Raw genomic sequence first — 21,776 nt, forward strand, 5'->3', positions numbered from 1 at the left:
ATCCCAGACTCCTAATTTATCCCTTTCCTTCCTCCCCACCCCCCACCCCGGTAACCACAAGTTTGTTTTCTATGTCTGTGAGTCTGTTTCTGTGGCCTGAACGAGTGTCCTGATGCACATGAACACATTTTTCTAAAGAATCTATATATGACCATCATTTAAAAGTCACTCATCAGGCTGTGTTCAAGGTGATGGGGAGAACGCAGAGGCCACTGGGAGAGCGAGAAGAGGAGCCGGTGCAAACAGATCCAGCCTAAGATCACTCAGTTCTAATCTGGAAACCCAGCCTGAGGTCAGGGGCCTTTCTGCAGTGAGGACACTGAGATGGGGAAATGCCGTGGAAAACTGGAGCCCTGCAGAGGGGACAACTCTACCCTTCCTGCTGCAGGTCTTTTCTCTAGACTTTTACTCACGAGGTTCTGCACTGACCCCTTTCTGCTGGAGGCTCCTGATCATAAATGCCCTCTCCACCCTCACGGCAGATGAGAAACTCACCTCCAATTTTCTCACCAAGCAGCCCAAGGTGGTCAGCATACTCTCCCTTCGTTCTCCTAGCTGTCACTTCCACACACATCTGTCCCCTCATTTATCCCCCAATCTTCCCTTCAGGCTCCGGAGGAAAATATGTTTCCTGCTTAGTAGAGTGAACCCCATTCCCATGCCTGAGACTGTACTTCCTTCTGATTCTTTGGGGACCCCTCCAAGTGACCCCCCTTCTCAAGTACCTCCAATGGCTCCTTCCCCACAAGGACCTTCTCTCTGCCTTCAAATATGCATGGATCTCTCTCTCCTAAAAAAACAAAAATCATCTCTGCCTTCTATATCTCCCCTTTTAGTCACAAACTCTTGAAAACTCACTGACAAACGTCAGCTTTTCTTTTTCTCATAGACAAAAAATTTGAACTTCCAGTAATCTGTACAATATAATTTAAGAGATTAGAAGACTAACCACCTTGTCCAAAAAAATACCAGCATTTGCACTCCCACCCTTTGGATTCTGAAACTTCTCCATTACAAGGCAAAGGAGTCTCGGGTAGGAGACAATTTCCATCTGGAGTAATCAGTCAGTCACTCACATTATAGTATGAATTAGTTCCATCACAGTGTCAGCTGTTAAAACTTGGACTCTGGTTTCATGCTGCCTGGGTTCAAATCTCAGGTTCAAGCTATGTGAGTCTGAGCATGTCTCTTAATTTCTGTTTCAGTTTCCTCATTTATAAAAAAGGAGAAATAATAGTATCTATCACAAGGTTATGGTAAAGACAAATTAACCTATATGCAAAGTCTTTAACACAGTTCTGACAGAAAGCAGTACCAAATTTTTTTTGGTTTTTTTTGTTTGTTTGTTTGTTTTTAGTTTTGTTGAGAAGTCAGAACACTAGAGAGCAGTAATGGGGTAATGTGGGGCAGTCAGTGGGCAGCACGGGAGTCGGGGCACAGAGGGAGGAAGTGAAAGGTCCCTCCAAGGTATTACTTCAGAGGTTAGCCCAGGGGAGCCCTCCTCCTCACCACCCCTCCATTCATGCTCAGCCCACCCAAGCCTGGCTCCTGTTCTGCGAAGGTCAACCATGATCTCTTCTTGCTAAGCTCAGGGCCCTTTTCTGAATCCTCATGCTCCACCTTCCATGGCATAGGACACCGGGGCCCACACAGACTTCTTTGAATTGTGCAGCTCTCCTCCTGGCACTCTGACTAAATCTTTTCAGGGTCTTCTGAGGTCCCCCTCTTTGTCTCCTATTCACGAGGGTGACTTCCCACTCTATTCCTCAGCCCTTTGCTCCTCTGACCCAACTTTCTCTGGATCCAAACTTCACAGTCTTTCAAGAAGTCTTAGACCCACAGAATGTCAGACTAGATGGGACCTTAGAGATCCTCAGTCCAACCTGACCCTCCCCCCATTTTCAGGTAGAAAAACTGAGGTCCAGAGGATTTGGCAACTTGTTAGGTGATTAGGAGCGAAGCTGAAACCAGGACCAAGTCTTTGCCTGACCTCGCTGGTTTAAGACTAGATCTAGAACCAGGCTGCAGCTGAAGGAGATGCTGTCCTCTTCATTCCTCTACATCTTTGTCAGGACACAGGGAAACCCCATAGAAGCCAAAGGTGGAGAATAGCTACCTCTGTCCTCTGCACGATAATCTGGGTCTCTTCTTCCCTATTCTTAAAGAGGCTTCAAAAGGGGCTCGCCTGCTGCCCATCGTCGGGCACCCGGATCTGAGCTCTCAGGATGTCCTTCCCCCTCTTCTCCACCAGGTGGGCTCCTCACTCCCTCAAGTTCCAGAGGAAACACACGTCTTGGTAAGTCCCTCCCCACCTCTCCCAGAGTGAGTCCCCCTTCTCGGTCTACCACACATGGTTCTGTCCAGTCCTCACCACCTAGTCCTGCAACTGTTGTTAAACTGTAGGTAACCTTCAGAACGGTGGTGTGAGGCTTGCCCTTTTCATCTTTGTACCTGCCCCGTGCCTGACATAAATCCTAGTACATAGCAGGGGCTTGATGAATGCGGAGTGAGGAAAAGAACAAGGGCACCCTCACGCCTGCTCCAGCCTTCTCAGGTTCTCCAGCAGTTTGGCAAAACCCCCGCACAGCTCTCAGGAGAGAGCACCCAGACGCCAGGGGGCGCTCCTCCCAGCCCCGGCACCAGCCTCAGGGAAGCAGGGAGGGTCAGGCTCCCCTTGCTCAAACCTGTTCCGGACTAGGCAATGGCTGGGAGGCATGGCTTTAAGCCTCTTCCAACAATGAAAATGAACTTCCTTGGACCATCCTGGGCCCAAATGGGATTTCCTCCCTGCTGTGAATTATTCCACTTGCGGTTGGTGGTTGTTTATGGCAGAAGAAGGAGTAGATCATATCCCTGCAGAGCTGGGCTCTGAACAAGCCCTCACTGAGTTCTTGAATAAAAGATCCAGAGAAAGACTGCAGGTAGCAAAAAACCAATTGCTTTTGGAAACACCTTGTTAGTCAGACTTTAGGCTGAAAGGATGGATTGGAGGAAACCAGCCTGAGTCATGCTTACCATCAGCATCGCTGCGTAGCAGCAGAAGTATATTTAAGCAGGAAATCACCCCTTTATGTGGCAGGAAGCTGTAAAGGATTAAACAATGCTAACACTCTAAGTGTTCCACAAAGAACGATGGGAGCCCTTAGGGCACTGCCGAACACGCCCTTCTGCACAAGCTGTTCCATCACCCAGCTTTAGCAGTTGTCCCATAATGAGACCCAGGCAAGCGCTGGAGCCACAGCCGAGCAGATCCACAAAGAATGACTGTTTCATGACCACAGAGGGCAGTAAGTTAGGAACTGCTGACTGAATAGGAAGCTGCTGGTCATATTTGCTTCCTGGGGCTGTTGTAACAAAGTGCCACACCTGAGTGGCTTAAAACAGCAGGAATTTATTCTCTATCAGTTCCAAGTCCCTGAATTCAAAAATCAAGGTGTTGGCAGGGCCATGCTCCCTTGGAAGCCTCGAGGGAAAAATCCTTCCTTGCCTTTTACTAGCAGGTGGCTCCTGGCAATCCTTGGTGTTCCTTGGCTTGGGCTGTGCCACTCCAATCTGCCTCTGTGTCACATGGCCTTCTCCCCTGCATGTCCCTATGTCCTCACCTATTCTCATAAGGACGTCAGTCATTGGATTTAGGGCCAGTCCTACTCCAGTACGACCTCATCTTAACAGATTACATCTACAAAGACCCTGTTTCCAAATAATGTCACACTCTGAGGTTCCACATAGATAGGAACTGGTGGCGGGGGGACACACTGCTGAACACACTACAATGGCCATCTTTCCGGTCTTTCCAGTTTGCTCCATCATCACACCAGCTGCCCCATTCTTCCGCTTTCTCTGCCCCCCACTTCCTTGCTGGCGTTGCTCTTCTCTTGACCTGTTAGGTTCTGTGATCTAACACTGCAGTCGCTTCTCTTCATGCCTCTCAGTACCCCCTTCCCCTCACCTCCTCGTACTCACCTGTTCCATTCGACGCTCCACTTACTACACCCCTTCACCCAGGTAACTGAACATGAACACACACTACTGACTAGGGTCACTTTAATTTCATGATCTCCAACCTTCAGTGGACTCACAGGGTTGCCCAGCCATCCTACCATCTTTCCTCTTCTTCCAAGTTCTCCTAATTTGAGATGCCACTGCTTTGAGATGCCACTGACTAGCCAACAAGGTCAAATCCTTTTACTTTCCTGAACTCCCACCTGTTTTGCACCTTGAAAGCTTCCAACACCCTGTCTACCCTTCTCATCATCAGCTAATGATCTTCCTTCTTATTTCACTGAGGAAATAGGCAATCAGGGTGGCTAAGGCCCCCCTGGCCAGCAGGCCCCTTTATCCAAACACTCCTCATGCCTCTTAACTTTTCCACCTAAGCACTAATTGAACCACCATCCTATGTAATTCTCTTCCATTCCTTGATAGACAGTCCTTCTCCATGAATATTTTATGCTTTTTTTCTTTTTTTCTTTTTTTGGTCAATATTTACTATTTCCCCACAGTAACCTTGTTTTTACAGAGTCTTAGAATGCCCACCTCTGCCTGTGATATTAATTTTGTTTCTCATGACGAGGTCTTATTAAGTGGTAGTACTGGTTATGGCAGAATTTAATTACCTTGGGTAAAAGGTCACTGCAAAATTAGAACAAAGGGCTAGTGTGATATCATCAGTGTAAGTTAAAAAGTACAAAGCAGAACAGGAGAGAGTACGTTTCTAAGCATGAAAACATTTTGGAGATAACATGATGATTTAGCTGGAATGATGAATAATTCCTCTGCCGGGTTTCTAACATGCTAAAAGTTACATAAAGAAATGTCTGTTTTCAACCATGAGCAATTCATTCCCCTCCATTCTGATTTCTGGGTAAATAGCATTATATGGGCCCTAAGAATCTTCTGTAATGGTTCCAATAGATAGATGAAAGTAAAGGTACCATGGAAGAGCCTGTAACCAAACACTGATGCAAAAACAAGCTTGCAGGGAAATTCTGGCAGCATCTGCCTTTGATTGACTGAAGCCGTGAGCCAATCTAGGAAACACTGTCCAAAGAGCTCTGTCTGAATCCAGACAAGATAATGTTCACCAAGTAAAACACTCCACTCCACGGCTTCTCAACGTGAACTCCAAAATCAGCCTCCATCAGAACCTCCTGGCGGTCTTTGTGAACCATACAGATGGGGGTTCTCCTTCACATCGGCTGGATTAGGCCCTCTGGAGGGACGTGCTGGAAATCTGCACATTTAAGGATTTCCGTTGATGATTTTTTTACTGTGTCTGAAGTTTCAGAACCACTTGTTTATCATGATCACTTTAATTTTCCTAAATATCCTAGGGGGAAAAAATGGCCCAATACAATCAGTTTGCTGGACAAAGCCAATTAGGGACCCAACTGTGGAAACACTGCCTGCAGTGATGTTCTAGCACATTGGGCATGTTCCAGTGCAGCTCTGAACAGGATAGTCTGTTGTTCAGAAAACTTTCCATGGATCCTCAAGGTCTGCTCATCAAGGACAAGTGTCTTGGTCGGGGACTCCCAGCCCTCAGGAACATGCCTCCCTTTTATTACTCCTCTGAATGAATCAGGCACTTTGGTCTATTCAGTAGTGTTCACCAAAATGCCCTTCTTAAACAAAAATGCAAACCATATCCATGGCCCATCCATCATTTAATCATTCATTCACTCAGTCAGCCAAGCATTTATTGGTTTTCCAAGTGCTGAGCTTGGCAGTAAGGTTACACAGTTGAAACGTACTGCTGAAGAAGTACTTTCTCTAAGAAACTGTACATTCCTCATGTAATAATTAGATTAGTCTTCTCTTGGGGAATTTAGTATATTCAGCTCTAAGTTACAGCTATTCACGTTTATATCTTTCATGCAGAAATAAATTTCTACTGAAATACAAGCTCCTTGGTGGCAAACAATGCCTTTCTCAGCTCTGCATGCCCCACAGACAGGTGTCAATAAATGTTTTCTGACCTGGATTGAACTGAATTTCAAGTAAATTGACTTTGGTGTTTGTGGAATGAAATAAATTTGATGCGGCCAAGTCTGGCTATAAATGATTTTCTTGCACTTCTAGCATTGGACAAAGTAGCAATTTTAACAGATGGTTCTTCAAAAATAGATGTGAGGTTTTTTAAATAGTTTATTCCGGCCGTGGAGCTAACTGACATCTGGTGAATAAAGCGGCCAAAGTAACAGGTTTTCAGGAGGGCAAGCCTGTGTCTGGGTCAGCTACCCCTGTCATGGGAAGAGTCTCAGACGTGGGCCAGTGAATGGGGTTCCTTTGCCAGCACACATCTTCAGTCAAGGCACCAATGCTTCAGGGTCTGTAACCTTTGTCATTTTGATGTAAGAGCTCCAGGAAAGCATTCCTTAAAAATGAACCCCTTAGACACAACACCAAAGACATGATCCATGAAAGAAATCATTGATAAACTGGACTTCATTAAAGCTAAATACTTCTGCTCCGTGAAAGAGAATGACAAGACAAGCCACAGGCTGAGAGAAAATGTTTGCAAGAGACACATGTGACAAAGGACTGTTATCTGTTTTCTCAATTATTATTCTAAAGCCTCATCTGAATACTTCTGATGTTAAATGTACTTTATAGGGACCAAAAAAAAAAAAAAAGAGAGAGAGAGAGAGAGAGAGAGAGACTGTTATCCAAAATATACAAACAACTCTTAAAACTCAACAATAAGATAATAATGACCTGATTATAAAATGGACCAAACATCTTGACACCTTACCAAAGAAGACATACAGATGGCAAATAACTATATGAAAAGATGTTCCACATCATCCTCACCAGGAAAACACAAATTAAAACAATGAGATATCATCACACGCATATTAGAATGATCAAAACCCAAAACACGGACAACACCAAATACTGGTGAGGATGTGGAGCAACAGGAACGCTCATTCATTTCTGGTGGGAACAGAAACTGGTACGGCCACTTTGGAAGACAGTCTGGTGGTTTCTTACAGATGAAACATACTCTTAACCTACCATTCAGCTACCTACATTCCTTGGTATTTGTCCAAAAGAGTTGAAAACTTACATCCACACAAAAACCTGCACATGGATATTTATAGCAGCTTTACTTCATAATTGCCAAATATGGAGGCAACCAAGATGTCCTGTGAATAAACTGTGGTGCAATCAGACAATGGAGTATTATTCAGCCCTAAAAAAGAGCTACCAAGTCATGAAAAGACAGGAAGGAACCTTAAATGCATACTACAAGTCAAAGAAGCCAATCTGAAAACACTGCATATGGTATGATTCCAACTCTGTGACATTCCAGAAAAGGCAAAACTAAGGAGACAATAAAAAGATCAGTGGTTACCAAAGGGGAGGGAGGGAGGGGTAAGAGAAAGATGAATATGCAAAGCAAGGAGGATTTTTAGGGCAATGAAAATACCCTGTATGATATTATAATGATACATATACACCATTATACATCTGTCCAAACTTGTGGAATGTACAGCACCAAACGTGAACTCTAAGGGTAAACTACAGACTTTGAGCAATTATGATGCAAAATTCCTCTCAATTTTGTGGTAAACTGCTCTTAAAAAAGAATCTTTAAAACACCCATGAACCTATCAAGTATTCAGTTCCCATGATCTATGGTCATAATTAGTCTCTTCAACTTGCAGAGGTGAAGTTCTCCTGAAAAGCTTCACTTTGTGTTCTATCATTAATATTTCCAATTTCTTCTCTGCAGAACCCATGATGTGGGTGGTAACCTTTAAAAATCAGTATCCATAGTCATGAACAGTGGTTATCTCAGGAGGATGGGACTGTGAGAGATTTGTACTTTCTTGTGTCTTATATTCCTATGATGTTTACATTTTTACAAGTAGATATTGCTTTTGAACTAAGAAAAATCAACAGGTTCATGTTTTAAAATTTGAAAAGATCTGTATAAATTAGAGGGAGCGGACTCATGACTTTCATATAAAATGGTAAGGTTTTTAAAGTCAATTCAAGAGAGGTAAAAAAACAAATTCTGGGCCACATATGCTGTTTATGTTAAGATGTGCATTGGTAGGAGGTGTGGCCTCCTTGCTGTTACTTCTCTGTCTCAGGTTTGTTGGACTTATTTCCCCCCAAAACTATACGTTTTCTGAGGTTTTTTCCTAGTGTCTTCCCAAGTATGGAGTCGCATTAAGAACTCAAAGATATCTTTGCTTGGTTGAATTGAATTGCCATGTTAAGACAAAAGTTTTCTCTTAAAACATCCAGATAATCTAGGGCATTGAAAGATTTTTTTTTAAATGCTGAAGAAAAGTTTCTTTAAGTCAGATTATGAACTCAACACTCAGAAAGCCACTCTTGATCCAGCCGGTGGTGGTAAATGTTAACCTTACACAACAAAGAGGGCACTTCCAAATCAAAGAAACCTGTTCATTCATTAAAGAAAGAAATCTCACTTTGGCATTTCACACTTAAACACAAAATTGCCCTGTGGACACAGCTCATTTGCAGGCCAGCACTTGGTGACAGTCTTTGTTTGAAATCCAGATAAAAGGAACCCAAGTTCTGGCTCACTTCCTCCCTCCATCCAGCAGTATCAGGATTAGAAAGAACCTCTGAGGCCAATTTTGGAACTGCTGGGAGTTAGCTTCCTAAGAGGCTGGGAGAGCTCTCCACCCAAGAGGCACTGGTGGAGTGCTGGTTCTGCCAAGACAACCCACCAAGTGAGGAGAAAGAGACTCAGGCGAAGGGAGCCTTGATGCTACAGCTTTCTCCCCAGTGGGTTCAAAAGTTCAGGAGTTGGTACTTTTCCCATTTCTAAGGAAGCAGCCTTTGCTCCAGGGAAATTGCATGTTTTCTGAGCTTGGGCTCACAAGGGTCCTTCTCAGGAGATGGGACCTCCCCCTACACTCTCAATAGCTTGACAAATCGCTTATTCTCAAAATCTTCCTGGTACACCAGGACACAACCCTTTTTTTTTTGAAGATATTTTTTTTTTAAAAAGCATTTAGTCATCTCAACATGACTCTGAGCCAAGCCAGATCATTCTTTTCTAATAGCTCTGCTTTTTAGAGGAAATAATTTGAATGTTTGCACAGACTGTGCCTCTCAACTGAGCTCATGACTACAAGCGACTTGGAATTGCTTTTGTAATAATAGTAATAATAATAATAGTAATAGCTACCACGAAGCATTATCTCATTTAATCCTTGCAACCACTTTATGATGTACGGTGCTACTCTCCTCCCCACCTTACAGTAAAGAAAGCTGAGATGCAGAGAGGTTAAGTGACTTACCCAAGGTCACATGACTAATAACAATAGACACAGAATCCAACCGAGGCCAGTCTGACCCCAAAGCCCTTGCTCTTATCCACAATGTTACACCTTCAGGGAAAAAAAAGTCTTGTCTCCTAACCTGGACTAAGAGTTCCTGGAGGGCAGGAGCTGTGTTTAAAAGAATTTACCATCCCCAGCACTGCAGCATCAAGCGACAGGTCAGAAAACCCAGCAACCAATTTCTTCACTCCATAAATACTAAGAAATTGTGTGGTACCAGTTCACCATAAACTGTAAGTTTCCCCATTTTACTTGAATGAACCAGTGTTATTTTTTATCCTAAAGGCCCAGCTGAAGGCGTACTACAAAAAAGCTCATTTAACATTTGGACTCTTGAAATGGAAAACACAAGATGAAACTGTCTTTTATCTATCAGTATACAGGGTTGAAGAGTGTCATCCCAAGAGTCATGCTCATCTGTAACCTCAGAACGTGACCTTATTTGGAAATAGGGTCTTTGTAGACGTAATCAAATTAACATGAGATCGCACTGGATTAGGGTGGGCCCAATCCAATGACTGGTGTCCCTATGAGAGGTGAGAAATGTGGACACAGACACAGAGAGACAGCACCATGTGAAGACAGAGACATACAGGGAGAACACTGTGTGATGACAGAGGTAGAGAGCAGAGTGATGGGTCTACAAGCCAAGGGACACCGAGGATTGCCCGTGACCGCCTCCTAACGGGAAGAGGCAGGGAACAGACTTTCCCTGAGCGCCTAGAAGGAAGCAACCGTTGACACTCTGATTTCAGACGTCTAGCCTCCAGGACGGTGAGAGGATAAATTTCTACCATTTGAGCCACCTGGTTTGTGGTACTTTTCTTACAGCCGCCTTATGAAACTAATAAACAGGATCTGGCTTAGGAAAAACATCAGTGTAAGAAAAGGCATCCTGATCCTCCCCATTCAGAGGCCACACCAGATAGCCCACCACTGGGGGCTGCCTTTTTCAGGCCTGAAAGGACCTAGTGTCCTTCCCAGGCCAATGCAAGTGCTGGTGATGGCCAGCATCGGCAGAGGGGCAGAAGGAAGTGGGTGGGACCACTCAGTTCAGCCCCTGATGGAGCGTTGTTCGGGACTGCATGGGTTACTCTGTGTCAGATTTGTCGTCCCTGCTGTGGCAGCAAAGGGAGCCAGGGACATTCTCAAGCCACTGCAGGGCCCTTGTGGGGCCAGGAGAGTCCAAGGACTGAGCAGCCTGCCCGTGGTGCCGCTGCGCAGAGGGGGAAGGCAAAGTGCTGATGTGCTGGTCTGTGTCAGCCCCAACTGTCCCCAACGAAGAAGGGGCCAGCTGACCCAAGCTGGACACTCACAACTACCAGGTCAAGAAACAGTTTCAAACCTTAGTATCGGGCTATCTGCAGAGTGGGTGAATGGAGGCAGTGGCTGGGACGAGGCTGAGGCAGACAGAAGTCAGACAGAAGAGGGCAGCGACATCACAGGGCAGAAAGGAGGTGCCATGAAGACCCCTCAGGCGGCCTCAGAGAAATACAGAGAGGACAGGCCCTAAGGAGCCAAGCCTGGTGGGAACAAAGGCCAGGCACCCACCCAGGAGGGAGAATTTCAAGGCAGCAGGTGAGTATAGCACGATGAGGGGGTCCAAGGCTGGGGAAATGGGGGCGTCTGGGGACGTGGCTCCAGGCAGAGGAAGGCACAGACATGTTTAGCATCACGTCACCCTGTAAAGACGCTAAGAGGAGGTCGAACTCAGCTTTATGAAAGGCCTGACTGTCATAGACTTCCCTCCACCTGCGGCCCAAAACCTAGCCCGAGCCAAGCCCCAGCCCATCCAGAGCGGCACCTGGTGGCCCTGAGTGACCCACAACACGCGTCAGGGAGCAAGGAGCACAAGGTGGGATATGCAGAGAGCAGCACTTGGTTGAAGGACCGAGGAGCTGTTCAGAGGCTGAGAGGGGGTCGGGACAAGGGAGAGAGAGGCTCCAATCCAAGGGCAACAACCAGGAGACTGGTGCTGAGTGCAGAGCCTGCTGCTTTAGGAGTGAAGAGACATGTGAGGAGGGCAGAGGTCACTCTTGAGACTCACAACCAGGTGACACCGTGTGAGGGGGAAGCCACAAACCTGAAGCAAAGCCTGGCCTGGGACCTTCTGCTGGAGTCTGTGTGCTGGACAGGCTCACATGAGGCTGCTCAGGAAGGGACTGTCTTGCTGTCCCCTTGGCCTTGAAGGACATTTTGTAGACGCTTGTAATGTCCCAACACAGGACAGCTCCACCTGCCTCACAGGGCCCTGTCTAGGTGGTCAGAGAGCTACAGACGATACAGTGACAAAGAAAGCTTTCTTGGACAGTCCTCATGTGTCTGTAGTAGATGCCCTCAGGTATAGGCTGGGCCTTCAGAAGGGTCAGCTTACCTCCCATGCCCGACACGCTGGTCCCGCTGGGGTCATTTGGATGCGGAGCAGAAGGTGGTTCATAGCCAATCACCAAGTCAATGGTAGCCTGGGTGGAAGCAATTCATGGCAGACAGGATCAGTGCAGGGCATCAAAATGCAATGGACTCAACACAAACCAATTCAGCAGAAGGAAAAGTTCTAGAAGGGGTGAGCAGAGGGATGGGAAAGCCAGAGAGAGAGACAGAGAAGGATGACACCTCCACTGTTTATATCTTCCCATGTGTGAGCCCAGGTGCAGTGGGAGCGCCTGGAAAGCAGTTACCTGGTACAGGCTGCCAAGTGTATCACTGCTCATAAACTGGAGGAAAGTTGCAACAAGCAAGCATGAACTTGCAAAGAACCTCCTTCCTAGGATGGAGATCCTCTCACAGAATTACAGTCACAGAGGCTCATTTTAAGTGATTGACTTATCTGTTTTATTTCGTATTAATTGCCAAAACTGATTTTCACACTTGTCTCTAAAAAGAATGTTAAGTGACTAGCAAAGTTACAGAACAACGTGATTCATAAAATAGGGTTTAAATAGGGAACCAAGTCTGAGTAAAGAGGAAACAAATATGCAAATCATGCAGCTGAAGGTAAGTGTCAGCCCTCCTGCGTGAAATGTGCCCCCAAGATGGCTGAGAGCCAGGGCAAGGAGATCAGAGAATGTCATGCAGCTTTCATGATCAGAAAGGAAGAAACATACTAGTTCTTTATAGGAGATAAGGTTATTCCCATTTTAAAAATCTAAGTTGAATTGCTCACATGGGCATTATTCTAGGGCAGAGTTTCTTAAACGTTTATATTTCGACGTGACAAAATTTCAAAAAAGTTCGCTACAGGGGACTCAACACAGGGTCACCGACTTTCATTTTGCCAAACACATGCCCATAACTACCATCTACTGATAGGATCATTTTATAAAATAAAGGGCTTTTAAGAGCAAAAATGCGGAAGGACAAACAGAATAAACAGAGTCCTTTGAAAATAAGGACCCCACCCCCACCCCCACATCCCCCACCCAAGTTACCAGATAAAATACAAGACATAACATTTGGGACATACTGATACTGAAAAATCATTCATTGTTTATTTGAAATTCAAGTTTAAATGGGCATCCTACGCTTTCACTTGCGACTTTTGCTACATGTGATACACACACGCACACACCCCCGACCCCTATATTGTCCTTGTTTTCCCCACCTGTCTGCTCATCAGTGAATACTCCCTCATAGATCAGCACATTCTGTGCCAGCTTAGGAACTATGACCTGGGAGACGCTGAACAGGATAATAAATGACGCCCCCACAGCAGATTCTTGGCAGAGAATCGTAAGAGCAGCATCTCACGGCTACAACCAGGCCATGAAAAGAGCACTGAATGCAAAGACCATGGAGGGTTCAAATGACAAACGTAATCAAAGAATCAAACTTTCAAACCAGGGCCCCCTAACAGGGATGAGGAGATACCAGGGGGCCAGGACTTGAGGTCCTTACTCCATTCAATCACCATAGTTCTGCCATTTCAGGGTCTACATATGCTCTTTTCTGCTTTAAAGAGGAAAAAAAAATTGCCAGAAAAATCACTGACTTGTACCACCTTTCCTTAGCATCATTTCTCTCAGCCAGGTTTTGGGTAGAGAGATGACAGCCAACGTTCCGAATTTACATTTAAGATTAGAATGCTAATTCACAGCCAACTTGTAAGTTTTGGATATTGGACCAGCAAAATTGACATTCCTAGTGGGCACTGATGAGTGCTTGCCTACAGGGAAGGCCTCTTGAGGTTTAAGTTTTCTCCCTTTGCCCAGGCTCCCGAGCGAAATAAATCATTTGGAAAATTAAAGGATCAGAGGTTAATGGGACAAGCATGGTAGCTTTATAGTGCTTGTTAGCAATCATAAGAAATCTGAGAGCTGTGATGCTTGAGTCAATTTTTTTTAAAAGCACACTTGAAAAAGAGTCTCTCCCTTTTAGTCTTATTTCAGACAATATCAAGATGTACTTATTTAGAGAGGCTATGATCAGAAAACATTCAGCTGCCAATGCAATAATAAAGATTGTGATATTAACATCATAATATTCCAAGGTAATATTAATGAATTATCTTCAGTGCAATGTTTCAAAGAGTGTCTGACACACAGAGCTATGCTCACCACACGATTGTTAACCCCCAAGTGAATATGAACAAAGCTGTATCAAGAGAGGGACCTACTCTCTTCACAGCATTCTGCCCCAGCAAATCGCTATTCTGTGATGAGAGTACAAGATAAGGTGATACCATTTGCATGTGTGTGTGTGTGTGTGTGTGTGTGTGTGTGTGTAGCAAGCTAAATATAATTTCATACTCCTTTCTTATTGAATCTTTGCTTAACCACCTCATTTCCAAGCCATTCAACAAGAGGGGAAAGCTCACCCCAGTCTCTTGCCCCTTCTCGTTCAGCAGCGAGATCAGTTTGTAGGGCAGTGATCTGCTCTGGTCCCCAGTCAGGTCCTTCAGGGATACGGTTGCCGTGCCAATTAATCTGCAGGAGAAACAAGAAAGCGCACAGTAACCTACATAAGAGACATGTTTCCATTTACTCCTATTCATCTGTTATCATTAAAATGACTCATAACAAAATGTGGGCCATTCTGTGCTCTCCCCAGTGGGTATTTTGGCTGTAAACATCTCATATCAGCCATCACTTCTCCACAAGTAGTCATTTCAAGAGCCAAACTTTGGTGCCTGTGAAATTTCATGTCATGAATGAGGTCAATGGGTGAGAGGGAAAGATTGAATACAGCCCCCCAGAATCTAGGAAGAGAGAAAAGTAGGACAAAATTCAAGTATTCCTCTGTAATGGAAATTTAAAAGAACCCATAAAACACTGCCCACTGTAAAAATGCCTCCCCAAAGGAGAACTTCTTGAAGTGTAAGTAGGCTTCCAGCTTACTGATGGGGCAATTTGCTAACCCATAATCTCTGGAGCAGTATTCGAAAGCTGGATGTGTACACGTCTCTCTCTTCCTGGACCCTGAGGGATTATATTCAGCCTCTACCACTTACCCATCTACCTCTTTTGTTGTTGTTATATTCATTTGCTTTATTTTTTAGACCCCACAGATAGGTGACAGCATACAGTATTTGTCTTTCTCTGTCTGACTTATTTCACAAAGTATAATACCCTCCAGGTCCATCCAGGTTGTTGCAAATGTCAAAATGTCATTCTTTTTTTATGGCTGAGTAACATTCCATTCATTATATATACACACCACATCTTCTTTATCCACCTCCAGGTCCATCCAGGTTGTTGCAAATGTCAAAATGTCATTCTTTTTTATGGCTGAATAACATTCCATTCATTATATATACACCACATCTTCTTTATCCAGTCATCTGTTGATGGATACCTAGGTTGCTTCCATATCTTGACAATTGTAAACAATGCTGCTACAAACATTGGGGTGCATGTATCTTTTCGAGTTAGTGTTTTTGTTTTCTTCAGATAAATACCCAGAAATGGAATTGCTGGATTATATGGCAGTTCTACTTTTAGTTTTTTGAGAACCTCCATACTGTTTTCTATAGTATCTCTGCCAATTTACATTCCCACCAACATTGTACAAAAGGTCCCCTTTTCTCCACATCCTCGCCAACATGTGTCGTTTGTGGCCTTTTCACTGATAGCCATTCTGACAGGTGTGAGAGAATATCTCATTGTGGTTTGACCATTTACCTCTCAGTGCACATAACATATTGGTACAGAGGTACCCTGTGTCCCTGCTTACTAGAGTGAAGCTCCCAAAAGGCAGGGTTGCTCCCTGTCCTGTCCCCTCCTCCAACCCCAGTGCTTGGAACATAGTTCACTTATTAATAGATATTTAGTGAGTGAAGGAAAGAATAATTCTACATATATTGAGCATGAATACCCAAAATACTTCCATAGTTAGGGCATGTGATCAAAAAAATTTGTTGAATACACTTCCCCAGGGAGTTAGTCAATGTAAAAATGTAACCTGTGGGATACAGTCTGTAAATTGGGGATTATAACAAGTAACAAGGTAAGAGAGTGGGTGAACTGAAGGAATTCTCTTTGTGAAATGCAATCAAAAAGGAAAGAGAGCCCCGGGGTGTGTTCGCAGTATGGATACTAAAAAAGGAAAAAAGAAATAGGAAGAATTTTTAAATGTTATTTTCTTATACCGTGTCTACATTGGCAGCGACTTATACTAACTCATAGCGGATACGATAGCATATCATAACATTAGCATAAAAACAGAAAACTAAGTATCAAGTCCTCCAAGTGATAGAAGAGATTCCTTCTATCAAAAACCCACAGTGATGAAATCATAGTTGAGCATAAAAATAGCTCTGGACTCTCAGGCAAAAATAATAATTGGGAAAGTTCACCTTGTGGAGAAATATTCATTTTAATTTTAAAATGTTGCACATTTTCTTTTAAAATCAGGAAGTGAAAGCTGATGTCAACATGGACACATTATTTTTGAACTGACATATATCTGTATTCTCCTCCCCCACTCAGACCTCAGAAGTCAGACCACACTGTAGACCTGGGGTCTGCCATCCAATCACATACATCCAGTGACTCAACAGTATGAGTAAGTGATTTCACTTTCTGTGAATAGACATACTTTACTGCACAAGACCAGAAAATTGCTACAGAGCCCTGTCTCGCCCAGTTTACCCAATGATGTGAACCAATGCACATGGCTTCTTGGAAGAAGAAACACACCGTCTTGGACAGGCCACCACACAAGATGCTCAACACTGTGATGGATTCTCATCCCTTCTAATAGCACAAGCAGGGTCAGTTATTGGTAATGGAAAAGAAAACTTCTGCCTCCAGAGGATTAAAAGTGAATTTTTCAGCCCTTCTAGGTCAATATGGAAATTAGGTCTCTCAGTCAGTGCTGAGAATTGACAGGATTTTACAGAGTAATTTTTCAAACGCATGTATGTTCACTTGTTACGTTTGTTAGATTTTTCTTTACACGAATATGTTTTCTTCTCACTTGGATTTTTATTCCCCTGACATATTGAGAACAAGAGTCTGGTCATGACTCCATCCCCACCTGATGAAACAGGGAAACCTCCCACACACGGTGAGAGTCTTTGGCAAAATCTCTGCCACTTCTCCCTCAGCCCCACATGGTGTGAGCCTGAGGAGAATGTCTTTCCATATTTTAAAAAGAAAACAGTAGGCCAACGGGTTGACTAATTCAGTTTTTTAAAATAAGAACAAAATGTGAAAACACAGGTTTAAAAGTTATCTGACTGGTATTAAATGTCTAAATGAGGTACTCGCTTTGAAATATATGGAAACACACTGGATTTTATTCCTCATATTTCTGTGACTCATAACCTAACTTTATGATTAAAAGAATAACACTCTACCCTTGAACATGGACCGACTTTTGCTAAAGTCAAGATGACCTGAGTCTCTATCAATAATAAAAACTTCTTAGAACAACAACAAAATACAGCATGCCAGGACAACACAGAAGTGAAAAGAGGCCTGGGCTGGGGTTGGACCTGCATTTATCAAGCTCAGCACTACTGACATTTTGCACTGGATAATTCTTTGTTTTGGGGGCTGTCCTGTGCCTTGTCAGATGTTCAGTAGCATCTCTGGCCTCTACCCACTAGCATCTCTACACATTGTCAGTTATCCCCAGATAGGCAAAATCGCCCCAGTTTGAGAACTGCTGGGTTAGACAATTCCTGTTCTAGCCCTAAATCTGTGTCCCAGCTTAGAGGCCTTGGCTAAGTTACCCAACTCTCTGAGCCCACTTCATTATCCTTCATTATCTACAAACAAGTATATTGAAATAAATAATTCCTCAGACCCTTTTCAGCTCTAAAACTCTGCTCCTGGCTCATAAAGGTGATATTTCTACATATGTCCATTCAGAAAATTATCTCATATTAAATATTTCTTTTCTCTTCTCTTAAAGCCTTTATTCATTGATTTAAGGGGGAAAATATCCTGGAATGTGTCCATGATGAATAATCTAGAATACTAGGCAAGCTTTCTGCCCTCAAAGGTATTGGCCTTTAATGGCATGAGTCAAACTTAAATTCACACAGGGTGTCAGGAGGACAGTTTAGGCCAATAACAGAAATGCAGGATACAGTGAGCATTATGTGAGACAACAGGGAGTGGTGGGGCTTGTGGCTAACTAGAGAGAACAGGCGTGCCTAAAACACAAAGCCCGTCTGCTGGCCCTTTATGGTCCTGAATAGTTTCACAACCTCCATTCTGACTCAACCAGTATCTGCTGCTTTCCCTTCCCGATGAGAAGGTGTGAGAGGGGTGTACCATAAAATGAACCAGGAATGAAATAAAATAAAAGCCAATCACAGAGTCTGACATCAATTCCTGCTTTCAGAAAACTTTAGTCCTGTTTCCTAAGATCTGTTTTCTCATCATAAAATTCTTATGCTTGGGTGAGGAAGGGGGGGCAAGAGGGAGACATAAAAGAGAGCTTAAATTTCCTTCTTCTGAAAAAAAAAAACACATTCTGATAGTATGTGTTTAGATGAAAGCCTGGAAAGACTTTAATCCCCAAATATTTTTAACAGCTAGGCTGAGTTGAAGAAAAATGCAAACAGTTTCAACTTCTAAGAGCTTTCAGTGTAAGTCAAAGAGAACACCCCCTCTGGGTGAGTCTGAACTCTATAGGACTGCGAAGGCATGCCTGACCTGGTCTGCTTTATTTTCTGTGATGTTGCTTGGATACAAAATACTGTGAGAAACTGGGAAATGATGTCTTGGCCTCCTACATAGGGAATAAGAACAGTTCGGTCAGACCACAAGCCAATTTCCTTTAAAGGAGGTGACTAAACCAGGAACCCTTTTTCTTTCATATTACAAATGCTAGAAATATGCCAAAATATTACGGTGTGACAATAATGGGGAAACTTTGCCCTGTATTTTCATAGAAAAATAAGAGTCTCCCGGTGGACCCCACCCAAGCCTAAAACAGACGGCCCACGTCTCAGAAAGAAATTGTATAGCGAAAGAACCCTAAGGCCCCTTGGTTCTCCAGTTTTCCTCGTGGAGCTAACAAACGGCAGATGTCGTCTGAAACGAAGGTGTCAGTCATGCTCTTATTCCTTTCAGTCCACGAATGTCCACAGCATTTGGAGTTGGTTTTCTGGGCAACAACAAACGAATTCTGAGCTGTGGCAGCGACTACTTGAGAATGAGATGTTATGATTTGGGAGAACTAAAGAGTTTAACGTAAATGGGTCAACACAGTTATGCAAGTGTTGGTTAAGAACTTTCAACTGTTTCTTTCTTGTTAAAACAGAGTTTAGTGTGTTTAAAAAAGAGAAAAGGAAACTGTTCTCCCCATTGGCCTGGATGCAAATGTTAAGAGCCGCGTGCCGCGGGGGTGAGTAAGGGCTTTGCTGGCCGCGCTCAGTCAGGAGGCCGAGCTGCTCTGTGCAGCAGGGATCCAGCCCCCGCAGACGACTGGAGGAGGGCTGACTGGAAATTCCCTCACGAAGGAAAGGGAAAATATGTTGGAGGCTGGAAAGTAAATCACATGTTGCACTGTTTCTGCCCCAGGGGCTGCATGAGTACCAACTTCCCATCCTCTCGGGGGAACAGCAATCCCCAGCTGGGCTGAGGACGAATACTTTCCCCAGAGGACCCCCTTCAGTCTCCAGCAGCACTGTGACCTGCCCACCCATTGAAGCATCGGGCTCTCAGCCAGCTGAGCCCTGTCACTTGGGCCAGGCCTGGAAGGACAGTGGGGATGCTCGGCTGGGCCCTGTCACCCTTCCCCATGCTGCTCCCTCCCCTGGGTCGGGATTTGTCAAGCTCTGAGCCCTGAGCCAAAAGGTGGGAGAGCCAAGCGCTGCACCCTGTTTTCCACCAGGCAGTAGGAGAGGCGGGGGCACCCGCAGGAAGCCCTGGTGAGCAAAACCCCCTCAACCCCACCCCCCACCGGGTCTCCCATCCACCTCACCAGTGGGGAAACCTCTTGAGTCTCCCAACCAGCCCACCCTGGCCCTCTGGATTAGCTCATAAACCCTTTCTCAGCATGTCATTCCCCAGACTCCTCTGCAGCAGAAGCACCAGGGCAGATACAGATTCCCAGGACCCTGAGTCAGACTTTTTCTTTACCCAATTCTTCTGCCCAGGAAGTTTGAGAAACAATGGTCTAGAATAGGGGGAGAGCTGAGGCGAGGCCTGGGAGGAGGGCAGGCAGCTGGCAAAGCCAGATCTGGGGAGAGGGGAACACATGTTGTTTTTTCAAAAGCACATTCAGTATGATAATAGAGGTTCATATCTGAGAAACAAGCACAGAAATCCAATTATTCAATGGAATAAAGGAGAAAGCAAAACTCCATCAAAATCTACTCAGCAGGGATAGTTACCTGTGCCCTCCTGTGGCTTCCCCTCCCTTCTCCACACCAGGCACGATTGTCAGAGAGACTTAAGGACTTTGTCCAGTTCATCACAAAGGGGCAGGGGTTTTAGAAAACCCAGAAACTCCAATAACCGAGCAGGACCCTCTGCGCCTTCCCAGGACAGACCCTTCCCCCTTATCCTCTGCTTTAGCTCCTCTCTCACATACCCGGATAACAATTTTATGGGATGCACATTTCCTGAGTTTTTTTTTTTTAACAGATGCTAAAACCCCCACCACATGGAAGGCTACTTGATGACCATGAACACAAAGCCCCCAGGCCTCCTAGAGCCTAAGGATGGATAATGTTAATCTGTGACCACCCTGTTACCTCTCCATCAACCAATCAGAGAATTGTGCCCAAACTAATCATAGACCCTGTGACCCACACCCCCTCACCTGGCCTTTAAAAACTGCTTTCCTGAAACCCATGGTGGTGAGGAGGGGGCCCTGGCTTCTTGAGCATTAGCTGTCTTGACCTCCTTGCTTGGTGCCCTGCAGTAAAGACTGCCCTTTCCTTCACCACAACAGCATGTCAGTAGATTGGTGTGACGTAGACCCAAGTTTGGTTTGGTAACACTCCTGGTCCACACGGGGGTTCCTATATCTGGTAATGTTCAAGCCCCCCGAGGTGAAGGTGTTAACAAACTCTATTCCCAGATTTTGGAATTGCTGACCGAGCCTGGAGGCTGTGGCAGGATTTGCAGGATTCGGCTGCACTGACTCCCTTTTTGACAGCCCCTCCCAGTCCCAGCCCTTGCTGCAGACGCAGGATGGCAGATGGCGTCACTTTAACAGGGGAAGGAGCTGACTGGAAGCCCAGCCTCTGCCCCAAAATCCTCCTGGACAGCCAGGCTACAAGGCCGGGGGAGGTTAACTAGCCTCATGGCTGGCATGCAGGAGATGTTCAAGAATTATTTCTTAAATAACTGTACCCTGCCATTTTGCTATCTGCTCCTGACCAATCTTCCTGTTCATTCAGCCCTCAAGGTGCTGGATCTGTACTTGCCTGTTCCAGACAGTTCAGCACAACTCCCAGGCCCTGTCTCTGTCTGATGCCCTCGTTCATTAGAATCAAAGTGGTAGCTTTCATTCATTCACTCATTCATCAAGCATTTGGACCTTATATAGTAAGGAGGACAGCATAACATAGTGATTAAGAACTTGGAGCTATGACTGGGACATTGTGCTGTACACCAGAGATTGACACATTGTAATTGATTGTACTTCAATAAAATTTTTTTTAAAAAAGAATAAAAGCTCATTACCATAAAAAAAAACTTGGAGCTAGGCAAGACCTTAGAACTAGGCTGATTAGAACTAGGACCCATCCTTGTACCACAGACTATGTAACTACTCTGAGCCTCAGTTTCCTCATCTGTAAAATGGGGGTAATGGCAACTCTTACCTAATAGTATTCTTATAAGGATTAAAATGATGATGTGGTAAGTGCTTAACCTCACTTTTTACTGTTATCTCAGATGACATTACTCTAGAAAAAAGGACCTAAAAAAAACCACATGACTCCAGGTCAGTGTTTGCAGGGAAAGCTGGTCTAAACCCATGCACAGCCCAAATCACAGGAAGGCAGGTTTATCTGCTGGAGAGTGGGCAGGCAGGCATGAA

The 21,776-nt window shown here is 44.6% G+C and overlaps 1 protein-coding gene across 2 annotated transcripts in view; it reads right to left on the reverse strand.

The window, feature by feature from the left end:
- The window catches only part of MYOF (myoferlin), a 154,246-nt gene that overhangs the window by 101,803 nt on the left and 30,667 nt on the right, over positions 1–21,776 (reverse strand). For both annotated transcript variants that reach the window (XM_006211033.4, XM_006211032.4), the window contains exons 4-5: positions 14,143–14,251; positions 11,704–11,791 (exon numbers count right to left, since the gene is read on the reverse strand). In XM_006211033.4, the coding sequence (XP_006211095.2) occupies positions 11,704–11,791; positions 14,143–14,251 (197 nt within the window). The remainder of the gene's footprint in view (positions 1–11,703; positions 11,792–14,142; positions 14,252–21,776) is intronic.

The sequence above is a fragment of the Vicugna pacos genome, chromosome 11 (genome assembly GCF_048564905.1).
Source record: "Vicugna pacos chromosome 11, VicPac4, whole genome shotgun sequence".
Taxonomy (NCBI): Eukaryota; Metazoa; Chordata; class Mammalia; order Artiodactyla; family Camelidae; genus Vicugna; species Vicugna pacos.